A 12,946-nucleotide genomic window follows, 5' to 3' on the forward strand; every position below is an offset into this window, starting at 1 on the left:
GCTTTTGTCTTTGTTTCATTTTTTCCTTTAAGAAAAAAACACACACCTTTTGAAACAAGTAGTACAGTGGGAGACGGAACAGTTGATCAACTCTTTAGTTTTATGTTTATCTTTTCAGTTTTACCTTGAGATACCACCTATAGCATCATCTGAGAGCTCTTGGTGGTTTCTTTGAGGCCCTACTTGGCCAGTAGATTCAAACTTTACTGGTGACCTCTCTATGGATGAAGCAAATAACAGACTTCTCTTCTGTTTACTTATTTATGTGGTGCTGGGAACTGAACCCAGGGCCTCACACATACTAGGTAAGTGCTCTGAGCCATACACACAGCCCTGCTTTTACTGGATGGTACAGATGTGCCTCAACTTACAGTGCAGTTACACCCCAACAATCTCACTATAAATTGAAAACACCCAGCTGAAGATACATCTAATGCATCTACTGAACACCATAGCTTAGGGACACAGTACACTGCAAAGTGTCAGTTGTTCCCCCTGTCATCATGTGGCTGACAGGAGCTGTGGCTTGCTGCTGCTGCTGCCCACTGTCACCAGAGTATCATATTGCATGTGGGCAGCCTGGGGACAATCAAAATTTGAAGTTTGGTTTCTACTGAACGTGAGATCCTTTTGTATCATTAAGTTGAAAAACTAAGTCAAACTACTGAAAAGTTGAGGTCTAAGAACTTGACACCTTTGTAAGGAACAGTCTCTAAAGCAAAGTTTGTTCTGTGATACCAGACAGAAGGATTTACTGTACATGTAAGGTGGACAGTCAGCATCTCTAACCAGCTAAAGGGAGTCTTACAACCAAGCAAGCTGCGTTACGCTTGCTATGAAGCACTTAAGTGCAGCGAAAGTGCTACAAAAGTGCTGTATTTGTAGAGAAATCCCAGTCCTTTCAGCAGTTACAGGTTTGGACTCTGGTTTAAATCTCACATGCCCTCCCTGGATTAAAAATGACTTATACAGCCAGTGGCTCACATTGTCACAATTTAATAGCTAGCTCTTTATAAGTTTTTTCGTACTGTTACCATTTGCAACTTGTTGGTAAGTCTTCAAGAGGGAAAGTAAAAAGATCAGTTTTTATAGTAAGAATTCAAAAAAATTTTAGGAAGCTAGGCATGATGGCACATGCTTGTAATCCCAGTACTCAGGAGGCTGAGGCAAGAGGACTGCTCCAAGTTCAAGGCCAGACTGAAACACACAAACCCTGTCTCAAAAAACCCAGAAATTAAGACTTCACTTTTTATAAGAATTATAGGTCCAAGGATATAGCTCAGTGGCACAAACGCCTGCCTGGCAAGTGCAGGGTCCTAAGTTCAATTCCTGGTACCAACAAAGCAAAACAAGGTAAAAATATTTGCGGCCAGAAATCCATTAGCACCTATTTAGAAATGAAACAGTATCAAAAATTAGATTTATACACAATTTTGGAGATGTCTGAGTTGGAAGACACTTGGGCCATACACAATAGACTTGAAAATCTCCTGTATTAGACCAAAATTGGGTGAGCCAATATCCTGTCACCCGTGCAACTGAAAGGTAAAAGCCTTAAGTCTGGGAAGAAAAACATTTTTGTCCTATAAAAGATGGTAAGACAGCTGTAGGTTAACACTGTTCTATACATCCTTATTCCGAACAGCCACAGATAATACTGTGGAACAGCCTTCCAAGACTAGGGGTGATTGGCTTCATCGTACAGCCCCAGTGCTGTCTTTACCCCTAACTTGAGTCCGCTGCTTCTCCAGTCCCCCTTGGGGCCTAGGACAATCTAGGCCTCTGCTACAATCAGGTCTCTGGTGACTTGAAAAGCAGCAATGAGGGAACTCAGCTGAATCTTCTCACTGGTGCCAACAGAAAGCCTGTACCTGAAATGAAGCAAAGCAAGGTGAGGATAAAGATCAGACCACGGCCTTCTGCCAAGAGCGTAGGAGAGATCAAAGGCTGGCCATGCTGAAGGGTAAGGGACTTGATAAAAATTGATCCAGGACAGCTAGCGGTCTTTTATGTGCTCCCTTAACATTTTCTCACCCTCCACATTGATTTGGAAATTGCATTTGAACTGCTGAAGACAAATTTTAACAGTAGTGTTCTGAACTACACAGACTTCCTGTTATTAAGGATTATTTCTTCAGGGGCTGGGGATTTAGCTCAGCCGCACAGCACCTGCCTGGCAAGAGGTCATGAGTTCAATTCCCGGTACCGGGGGGGAAAAAAAAAAAAGGATTATTTCTTCATCTGCAAAATGCAGTGAGTAAATAAAACGGAGATTTCTCTTAAAACGTTTCACTGGGAAGTGTATCTGGGGTCTGTGGGTGAGTGAAGAAAGACAGTGGCAGCTCATCTTGCTGCCTTTGAAGTGCCCAGCCATCAAAAGCAAAATCATATTCACAGTACAACGATGAGAAGTGACCTAATTTGTACACATGAAAGACAATGACAGTAAATCAGAGCCGGCTTATGCTCACATCTAGTTGAAATCCAACGCTCTGGCTATCTAAATGATAGCTGCCAGCTTCACTGGGGGCTAATAACAGTGTTTACTGAACCAGGCAAAGTAGAAAATTTTGTGTTTACTTTTCCCCAATATGCTTCAGTGTGCCAAAATCCCTTAATAACAGCTGAATAGCTAGTCAACCCCGAATGACCTAGATGTCCGAACTGAAGATGCCTCCCACGTGACAAGAGCACCAGAACTAACATGGACCCAGCCTTTGAGGCTGGAGGAGAGGCCCTCAAGTGTGTAACTCGTCTGCCGCGCTTACTCCTGCGCTCTGGAAATAAGCAACTCACAGCCTTTGCCACATTCCATTTGCTACTACCCCAGACTGGTATAAAGCACAAGGGTCTGATGTGGGTAGAAGACTGAAACAAGCAGAAACAACTCACAAAAGGAAAAAAATTAAAAGCGGGAAAAGAAATACTCACTCAATATCTGCCATTTTGGTCAATAAATGAATTCGAACTGAAGACGGAAAGTCAACTGAGGGATAAACAAAATCGAATGAGTGAGATCCATCACTTCCTACTATCAAAAAACTGCAGAGAAAAATGTGCTTAAACATCAAATAGGTAATAGTGAACTTCTGAGGCCTCAGACTAGTCAAAAGTTAGCAGACCTCTAAGTGAAGACAGTCTAGATTTCATACTTTTACCCATATTTTCATTCTTAAAGTATAGTTAAAAGTACACACATACATGTATATATATCAGATTCCACAGCGATTATGAGAATACAGGAGAGCTATCAACACTACTCTTTGTGGGTAACTTAAGTTAATGTGAAAGCTAAGTTCTCACTTACTGTCCCAGTTTTAAAAATACTTCAAATCAACTGGGTTGGGTGCGGTGGTGCATGCCTATAATCCTAGCAATCTGGGAGGCTGAGGCAGGAGCATCGCAAGTTCAAGTCGAACCTAGGCAAATTAGTGATTCAGCGAGACTGTCTCAAAAAATAAAAACAGAAAAGGGCTGGGGACGGAGTGAAGTGCAAAGGCCCTAGCTTCAATTCCCAGTATCACGCCAAAATAATAACAGAGGTCTGCACAGGTAGAACCAACACTCGTTGATATAAAGGTCTCCTCCATTTATTTACAGGTGGCTGAAGACTGAAAAGTTTCTCCAAAAAGCTACAGGGGACCATGAAAAAATGCTAATTCTTACTTGCCCCGGAAACTGATTTAGTGGCTCTGAGGTGATTCCTAGGTGCTGCGGAGGCTGAGATGAATCAGTTCTTTACATAGAAGTTACAACAGGTACGGAACATAAGACAGTTTCCTTAGGACTACTTTGGTTTACATGAAGATGGATCATCTCCCCCATGTCCTTTTCTTTTTGGGACACGGACTTCCTATGTGGCTCAGGCTGACCCTGAACTTGTGGCAGTCCTCCTGCCTCAGCCTACTATGCCCAGCTGAAACAAAGTTTTAAACAGCAAGACAAGGTTACTAAAGAAATTAGGGGATGAGATTTACACTACTTCATTCTTGTTTCTTTGCTTCAGAAATAAAGTTTTGAGCTAAATGTGGTGGTACACAGGCTGAGGCAGGAGGATAACTGCAAATTATCAAGGCCACCCTGAACTACATAGTGAGATCCTGTTTCACAAAAAAAAAAAAAAAAAAAAAAAGGGCTCACGTTCACTTTCTAACATCCCTTAACCCCAAAGTTCTGAGTTTCTCGGCTAGGGACGGATGCAGGTTACCTCTATGCACAAACAAGTGAATCTCGGTCAGGATGTCATGTAACGCCAGCCCCTTCAGAGTCTTCAGCTCCGTGATATCTACAGAGGAGCAGTGAAGGCACAGGAACAAGTTCCAGAGCAAACAGACCACAGAGAAGTTTTAATCCAAAGAGGGATTTTAAAGTAGGCCTTTAATGGCAACACAGCTGTTTTGCTTTCAATGTCAAGTTTCCTATTAGGGTCCAAGTCTTACTTTTTAAATGTTTTCTCTCCAGTGAGGGCTTTATAGAAGGTACAGCTGTATCTCCTACTAGTGAAGAACAAGCCAAATGCATTCCTCAAACAGTTTCATACACCATTCCTTTTAATTTCATGGCAAAATAACAGCTAACACCAACCACTTTAAAATTATTGCCATCTTCTATCTGTGAGCCAAGTTGTTTTAAGCCTTACACAGTGATGAAGACCACTACGAAGCGGCTCTGAGCAGGATTTAATATTAATCAATTGGCTTTTCAAGTTTATGTGGGAGGTTGTCCAAAGTCTAGGCCCTTGTCTGGAGATGGGCAGCAGACTTATAGAAAGTGAACTTCTATGAATCACTGGTCTATGCTGAGGCCTGTATTGGCCTGTGAAGTTGGGATGCCTTACAGGACAAAATAAGGCCACAGCTGAGGATGTTTGGCTCCAACCCCAATTAACTAAAAGGGGTCTATAGCTGCAGACTACTCACTAAAATGGTGAAGGTGTTCCTGGAGATAACATAGTTCTCCTAAATTAATATAAGGTGTTACTTGGAGAAGTCCTTAGAGGGATTCCCAAGTCCTGCCCAGATTCCTGCCTTTTCTTCAGTATTCCCCTTTGTTTTAAAACCTAATAAATATGGGCTGCCCAGAGAAGTTCTTTGTCTTATTCTCAGAACTCTGATTGAGGGTTTGGAACCTCCTGGAGCTCTGAAATCATTTCATTTGTCTCATTTATTTATACCTTCACTGTCTACTTGTTTGGGAGATTGCGGGCCTAATCAGTCTGCAATAACTAGGGGATAATATACCACAATAACACAGGACAAAGGCAGTGAGGCAGAACTTTTGGGGTGTTAAAAACAAGTACTTACTCCACCTACAGACCCCGATTTCCACACCAAGCTGACCGAAGCCACAAGCAGCCAGTCATCCTTGGCCAGCAGGGTGTAGGTGCTGGCTGCAGCACGAACACCTGGGGCCACCTGCAGGCCTCAGGCATTTAAGACGGTGGTGGACTCGAAAAAGGATACTTCTGTAGGCTGTGGTGAAGTCCTGATTCAACATCCAGTCCAGAATGTTGGCGATGTCTGACTTGAGTGGGTGCCCTGTGCAGGTGTAGACGGTCTCCTCGGTCACCTTCCCAAAGGCCATATTGGTGCTCTGTGCAGACAGAGAGGTATATCCCAGGGGTTGTCAGCAGCTGCCAAGCTGCAGGGGGCCAGGGAGAACTTGCCCCACAGTGACATGACATAGGCCAGGACACCATGAACGGTGTTTTTGTGCTGGCTGTCAGAGCTGCAGAACTCTCCCTTGTTAGTGATAAATGATTCTTTCAATTAATCAAAATATAAACGGCAGGGATCTGAAACATTAAGAGAGCTGCCCTAGCAGTTCTAGATTTCTGAATTTAATGACAGGTTGATGCTTTGCTGAAAAACTTTTGAAACAATGACCCGCGATGTGCTTTGAGTAGGACCAACCTGCAAAATGTTGAGAGCCCTTCGCATATCTCCACTGGAGAGCGTCACAAGTGCTTTCATTCCGTCTTCACTTATATCCACTCTGGAAGGAAACAGGAGACAAGGATCGTGAAGCCCCTTGAGAGCACAGTGTCACCAAGGGGAATGAGACGGCCTTGCATGATTAGGGCTTTAAAAGGATCAAAAAAAGGAGGAAGAGCTAATGATGTTCTCCTAATGGATAGCATCTAGTGATCACTCTGGTCCTTAGGGATGTGGGCCTCACATTAGTAATCACAGTGTACCCCAAATCTAAGAATCCTTACATTGAGTAACTGGCTGTGAGTGACGTTCCCCAGGGGGGCCCTGGTGTGACGGATCGCCAGAGGGCCCAAGACACCTCCTTCAGAATAAGCAGCCGCCTGGGGAAGATACTGGCTTGGCATCTGATGCCTCAGAATGCAATGTCTCAGAACCTTCCCTTCTAGTCTAAAAAGGCTGGCAGCATCTGCAGAAGGGACTCGGCTGTGTGCAGTTTCCAATGACAAAGAGTAGGAGGAAAGTGGGACAGCTTCCAGCGGAGGAGGAGGGAATCAAGAAAAACCAAATGACTTTTATGAGGAGGAATGTCCGTGAGATACCAGAGAAAACGGCAGCAGCCAGCAGTCCCCCGTGCTCCCCTGCGCGAGGCATTCTGCTAAGTCATTTGCCAACGCTACTGCCTTCCCGTTGGCATCAGCCGGCATCCCAGGGCCCTGCCCACGCTCCCCTCATCCCCCGGGCCCTCGCCTCGCCTGCTTTCCAGTACACTCACTTCTCTTCTTTTACCACATGTTCCAGGCGGGGGACCATGAGTTCTGGTGTCAGGGGACCAAACCGGAACCTCGTACACCGAGACTGCAAGGCAGGGATGATCTTGGACAGATAGTTACAGATGAGGCAAAATCTGGTATTTTCAGTGAACTTCTCAATCACTGGTGAAGGAAAATAAAAACACCTCATGTCGAAGTCCATTCCAATTCTTCAAAGGCCCTAGAAACCCTGAACTTTTCTGAGGTCACGTGGAGGGTACAGGAAGATTCAAAAGGCAAGAGTGGGGACGCTGCCCATGGGGGACAGGGTATCCCGGGTACCCAGGACAGGAGACCAGCCACTCTTCTTTCAAAACTAATGAATGTGCTACGTGTGGGATTTTATAAAATTGTAGGTTTTTTCCTGATATGCCATGATTCTGGCCTTTGCTACCTTATCCCTTAGAATGTGAGCCCCAGCACACAAGATCTTATCCTTCTGGTATGAAATGCTATGTGGCAGGTAGGTGATGCTTCATGCTCTCTGGGCAGGAGGAGGACAGCTTTGTGCAGACTTTCCAGGGGCCTTTGGAGACCTGAGCTCTCAAAGCAACAACCCGAGCTGAGAGATGCTTAGGACGCCACTGTCATTCTGCAGGGACCCAGTGTTCTCGCATGAGGATCTGCCCAGACTGACAGCACTCTGCAGAACGAGATGCTGAAGAAAGGCTGCCAACGCTCCTAGGGCCAGAAGACATGGTAACTGTCCTCCCCCTCCTCCTCCTCAACACTTGCTGCAGTCCAGTCCTCGCCTCCTGAGCTCCCAAAGAGCATCTTTCTCTCCCAGCTGATTCCCTCAGAATCTTAATGAGGGATCATAAGCTTCCTTTAACTGCAATGGCAGCAGGGTGAGGTGGTGCACAACTATAATCCCAGTGCTGAAGAGGCTGAGGCAGGAGGACTGCCATGAATTCGTGGCCACATTGGGCTACACAGTGAGTTCAATTCCAGCATGGACTACATAGCAAGATCCTGTCTCAAAAAAAAAAAAAAGCCAAACATAACTGCAGTGGACCCTGTAAGATGGACAGATCACGGGCTTCTTTCTTCTCTGCCAAAACATTCACTTGGCAAGTAGGGAAGTAATGCCAGCTTGCAGAGTGTCCTTATACTCCAGATATTCTTCTCCAGGCTCCTTTATATCTAAAGATACAATGGCAGAAGGGCCTACCCAATAGTTTTGAAAGGAAAGGGCGGAGGATTTAGCTCAGTGGCACAGCAACTGCCTGGCAAGTGTGAGGTCATTAGTTCAATTTCTAGTACCAAAAAAAAAGGAAAGACTTTCCACACCCTCCCAATGAATGATGCAAATCCACAACCTGAAACCAAATGCAGCAGCAAAGGAAGAGAAAATGCCAGTGACCAGGCATACATAAAAGTCCCAACAGGTGTGGTAATGTGGTCCAGTACGTAGGGAAGATGAGTCAGGACAACTGCAAGTTCGAGTCTTACTTGGGAAACTAAGTGAGAGCCTGCCTTAAAAAAAAAAAAGAATAAAGAGAAAGGGGTAGGGACATAGCTCAGTGGTAAAGTACCTCTAGGTTTGAGCCTTAGCACCACACAAAAATGAAAAACAGAAGTCCCAAGAGGGCCATGTCTTTAAACTGCTAGAGAGGAAACCAGGGCTACACAGATATTCTGTCTGGGTCGTCAAGTATGTGGGGAAAGGTTCCGCTGGATCAGAAAATAGAAAAATGGAAAACATGCCATGCCTGTATCTCAGCTGCTAATTTTCCGTAAGGTGCACTGCACAGTCCTTGGCAGTTCTTACCTCTTCTCAGGGCATTCTGAGCGTCTTGGGTCATGGCATCAGCTTCATCCAAGATCACTAGTTTAAAGCCTTTCCTAGGAAACAACACAGCACATCTTAGGATTTATTCAAATCTCATTTCAGCATCCAACCCAAACCTCCGCCTTCGTGTTCATGCCATTAGGCCCTGTCCTGTGAACTCCACCTCTCCTAAACTCTGTCCAAGGCTGACAGCTGTGGCCACACAGACAGGAAATGACTCACATGCCTTCAACCCTTAGCGGAAAATGAGATTTAATTTCTGTGCTGGTCTTACGTTCTCTGATGCTTTGCCTTCCCTCTGCATGCTATCCTACTATTGTACGCCACTGCTGTTTCAATGCTGGGGATGGAACCCCAGCGCCTCACACATGCTAAGCGTGCCCTCTACCGCTGATGTGTGCCCCAGCCCCATTATCTGCTTTTCTCCATCTTCCTGACTCACCCCCAAGTCGTTTCACCTTGTTCCCCTTCTTTTTTAAACCAGTATCCTAGTTATCCTTCCTGATCTCAATTTATCTTCAAATTCACACCAGTCTTAGATTCAATCAGTCCTTCGTTAATGATCAAAATGAAGCTAATGCTTCCTGAGAGTGCTGTTAATGTAGGCTTCGATAATATTTTGGCTTAATTTTTGCAGTGTAACATTTCTTCTGACTGTTCTTATACCTGTACCTCTTTTTCATGGTTGCTTCTGACAGTCTTATTTTTACCTCTAGAAACTTACAATGGGGAGGGTGAAAAAAATTAAAACATATCCCCCCCACCTCTCTCTAGGGAGATAAATTATACAGTTAATTCTTACTTAAATATTGTCCTTGTGCTCGCAAAGCTCAGAATTGGTCCCCGAACAATATCTATTCCTCGGTCGTCAGACGCATTCAGCTACATGAAGAGAGAAGCCACAATGAACACCATTGTTTATTTATGAATTCTTAGCTTTACTCCACTCATCCATCCAGCTCAGCAAACTAGTTCTCCAGGTCTGAGGACAGCTTCGAGATAATTATTTTAAAAAAAAAAAATCACAGTTGTACTCAAAGCTCACTAAATCATCATCACATTACATCTGAAAGGCAAATGATCTTTCCCCCCAACTTCTGAAGACAATCTCTCTACATAAATTTGGGAGTAAGTAATTGGCCTGGTCACCTCGAACAGCACTTCTGGCTACTTTTAGCTACTACAACTCAGATCAATGCAGAGGCTACCACATGCTGAATACATCGCAGTAGGAACACTATGGGCAGGAAGGTTCTTAGACCCATATCTGAAGAGTAACTAAATCACTTTTCTTGCAACAGACAATACTTAGATTTTTATAATCTAAGTGTATCTGTCAAAGTTACAAACATATACAAATGGCATACTTGAATGCAATAACTTGAAGACAATCAAAGGAAGAGAGATTTTTAAAAGATGCTGGTCCAGGCTGAGTGGGGTGGCGCATGCCTGTGATCCTAGCACTTGGGAGGCTGAGGCAGGAAGATCAATCGTCAAAGGTTCAAAGCTAGCTTGGATTACATAGTGAGTTCCAGGTCAGCCTCAACTACATAGTGAGACCCTGTCTGAAAATAAGCAAGTTTGGATATAGAAAACCACAGGGTTATAAAATTAACTGTTATCACTCCAAGCCTGATGGGGTTCCAGGAAGGAGCTTCTGTAGGTACCCGGAGCACACTATGGGTAGGGTACCATCTGCGAGGTGAGCCCTGAGGGTTAACCCTCAGGGCAGGTCCAGGCCTTATTCTCTTCTTTCTCTGACCCCTGCCAGTATCCCCATTGGCCAAACCCAAGCAGGAACCAGAGGGCAAGGGAGCCTCTAATCAACGCAGCTCAGCCATCCAGGTAAGGAGAGGATGGTAAAAATTGGAGAAAGGATGCAGTGGGGTACGTAACACATGGTCAAGAACATAGTGACCAAAAAGTTCAGTTTGGATAAAAGTCAGCAACAGCAAAGAAAAATGTCTCGCTCTTCAACTGCCCTCTAGCTGACGAATGCCAATGCAGTCAAAACTGACCATTATTTGAAGTAAAATATCTTAGCTCAACTCTGCTTCTTTCTCAACTGCCAGTGGGGAACTTAAATAAAACTGGTAGTAACAAAAGTCAAGTGACTGGGGTTCTTAGTTACTTGTAGAAAGAGAATAATTCTATTTACCTCCAAGACCATGGAGCCAAATTCTTTATCTTTGTATAACTGTTTAGCACAGGCAAGAATGGTGGATGTCTTTCCTGTCCCTGGAGGGCCATAGAGGAGCAGGTGTGGTAGTCGGTCTTCACTGATAAATTTCTGAACTGAATGATCAGGAAGAGAGAGAGAAAGAGAGAGACACCATCAGTCTTCGGGAGCTGCCTCAACCCAATGCAACATCCCAATCAGGGGCAGATACAGGAATGACAAATCTTAAAGCCACATGCTACAAAGCTCAACAGAGACAATATTACCAAGAAGGGTATAAAGATCTTTCAACTAGGATAACAGCAGTTGACACAAGGATGCTTACTGGTACTCAGAATGTCCTGATGAGAAATGAGATCATTCAGTGTCTGTGGCCGATATTTTTCAACCCTGAAATATAATTTACAATGTATTACAACATACGTAACTGCAAGAATTTCTTCTTTCTATGCAAAACATTCCTTTCACAAACCTTTTATAGACCAGTGTCTCTTAACCAGGAGCAATTTATCCTCCAAAGAACGGATAGTGATATCTGAAGACACGTCAGTTGTTATAACTGGGCAATAAATGCTACTGGCATCATGAGGGTAGGTGCTAGGGATGTTGCTAAACATGCTACAACACACAGTACAGCTCCCCTCTACTCTCTTGCACTCCAGTATTAGGCCCCAAATGTCAATAGTCATGTCAACCTGCGTGAACACCTACTACTTTAAAGTGAAACCGAAACTAAACTCACATCCAAATATCCATCAATGGATGTATATCCATCAATGCAATGGATGTGGGCTATGCATGTCATGCAGTGTGACTTGGCCATAAAAGAAACTGATTCGTACTATAACATGGAAAACTATATACTATATATTATAACCTTGAAAACAGGCTAAGTGTAAGAATCCAGACACAAAAGGCTTTCTGTTGCATGGTTCACTTATATGAAATGTGCAAGACAGGAAACTCCATACAGACAGAAAGGAGCAGACAGGAAAGGAGATGAAGTGGCCGCCAAGGAGTATGGATGGGGTTTCCGTTTGGGATGATGAAAATTACTGGAATGAGACACTGGGGTTACACAACATTCTGAATATACTTATACACTCTGAAATGGTTAAACTGCATATGTTATGCTTTTTTTTTTTTTTACCATAACAAAAACAAATTTATTATTATTAGACCAGAACAACTTGTAGTTTTCCTAAATCAAGCCAACTCCCATCAAAGTCTTGCATCACTAGGAAACAGCTGTTGCAGTACCATGATTAAAAGTGCAAGCTCTGAATTCGGACCACCTGGATTCAAATCCAAGACTTTTTCTAGCCCTCGACCTTAGCAAGTCATTTAACCTAATACGCAATTTCCTTGTGTGTAAAATTCGAACAATACTAGTAACTACCTCCTAGCTCTTTGTAAAGGTTTAAATAATAGGGTGCCTGCTAATCTAATAGCAACACGTTCAGTAAAACAAACAAACAAACAAACAAAAACTGTTACTATGGTTTTACTTTAGAATACGACAAATCGTCGCATTGAAAATTTTGGCAGGAGGCGAGAGGGCGTTCTGGCTTGGAGACACAGGATCAGGTTCTTGGGCTGTTAGTAGGTGCGAAAGCCATTTCCCATTTTTGGAGAATGGGACGGGAGGATGAGTACCCGCACATTCTAAGTAGAATGCAGGGCCCTGGGAAATTGGCCGGGAGTAGGGGGTGGGGGGCGGGGAGCACGTCCAGGCACAGCTCCGCGGCTCACCCGGGGGCGGCGGGGCGAGGTCAGGTAGGATCCCGCCACTCGCCCACCTCCCCGCAACCCCCTTCCCACCGCGACAGCTGAGCCTCCTACCAGGGCAGGTTCCTGATCTTGGCCGCCGCGGGCTGCTGCTGCTGCTTCAACTCTGAGATCTCCATGGTGGGAAGACTATAGTGACCAGGGCCTTTGCGGTAATCGCATCCAACAAACACCTGTATAACCAACCACCAGTCGTGATCTCACCCTAGGCACACTGCACTTACAGTTCGCGCGCAAACGCAACTCTCGCGAGACTTGACTTTCCATTTCCGACTTCCTCCCGCTGTTCCGCTCCCTGGTCGTTGCTCGGCACCGGTTGCTAGGTTACCGGAGGCGCCGGCCGCCATCCTCCCTCCGGCTCCGCCCCTCCAGGCTGCTCCTCGCTCTCTCAGACAGTTGCCAGAGAGACAGAGCCAGAGAGAAGAGACCACCCGCTGCACCAGCC

General features: G+C 44.7%; 1 protein-coding gene across 1 annotated transcript; it reads right to left on the bottom strand.

Moving 5' to 3' along the window:
* Positions 1–1,415: 1,415 nt before the first annotated feature.
* Positions 1,416–12,745, bottom strand: Rfc5 (replication factor C (activator 1) 5, 36.5kDa). The gene is made up of 11 exons (XM_005396539.2): positions 12,556–12,745; positions 11,039–11,103; positions 10,693–10,829; positions 9,337–9,416; positions 8,514–8,587; positions 6,706–6,865; positions 5,913–5,994; positions 5,463–5,592; positions 4,208–4,285; positions 2,932–2,986; positions 1,416–1,871 (listed from the first exon to the last, which is right to left on the bottom strand). The coding sequence occupies exons 1-11, from the start codon at positions 12,618–12,620 to the stop codon at positions 1,775–1,777; spliced, it is 1,023 nt and encodes a 340-aa protein (XP_005396596.1). The 5' UTR covers positions 12,621–12,745; the 3' UTR covers positions 1,416–1,774.
* Positions 12,746–12,946: the final 201 nt, after the last annotated feature.

Source organism: Chinchilla lanigera, unplaced genomic scaffold, assembly GCF_000276665.1.
Source record: "Chinchilla lanigera isolate Chin_1 unplaced genomic scaffold, ChiLan1.0 scaffold00054, whole genome shotgun sequence".
Lineage (NCBI taxonomy): Eukaryota > Metazoa > Chordata > Mammalia > Rodentia > Chinchillidae > Chinchilla > Chinchilla lanigera.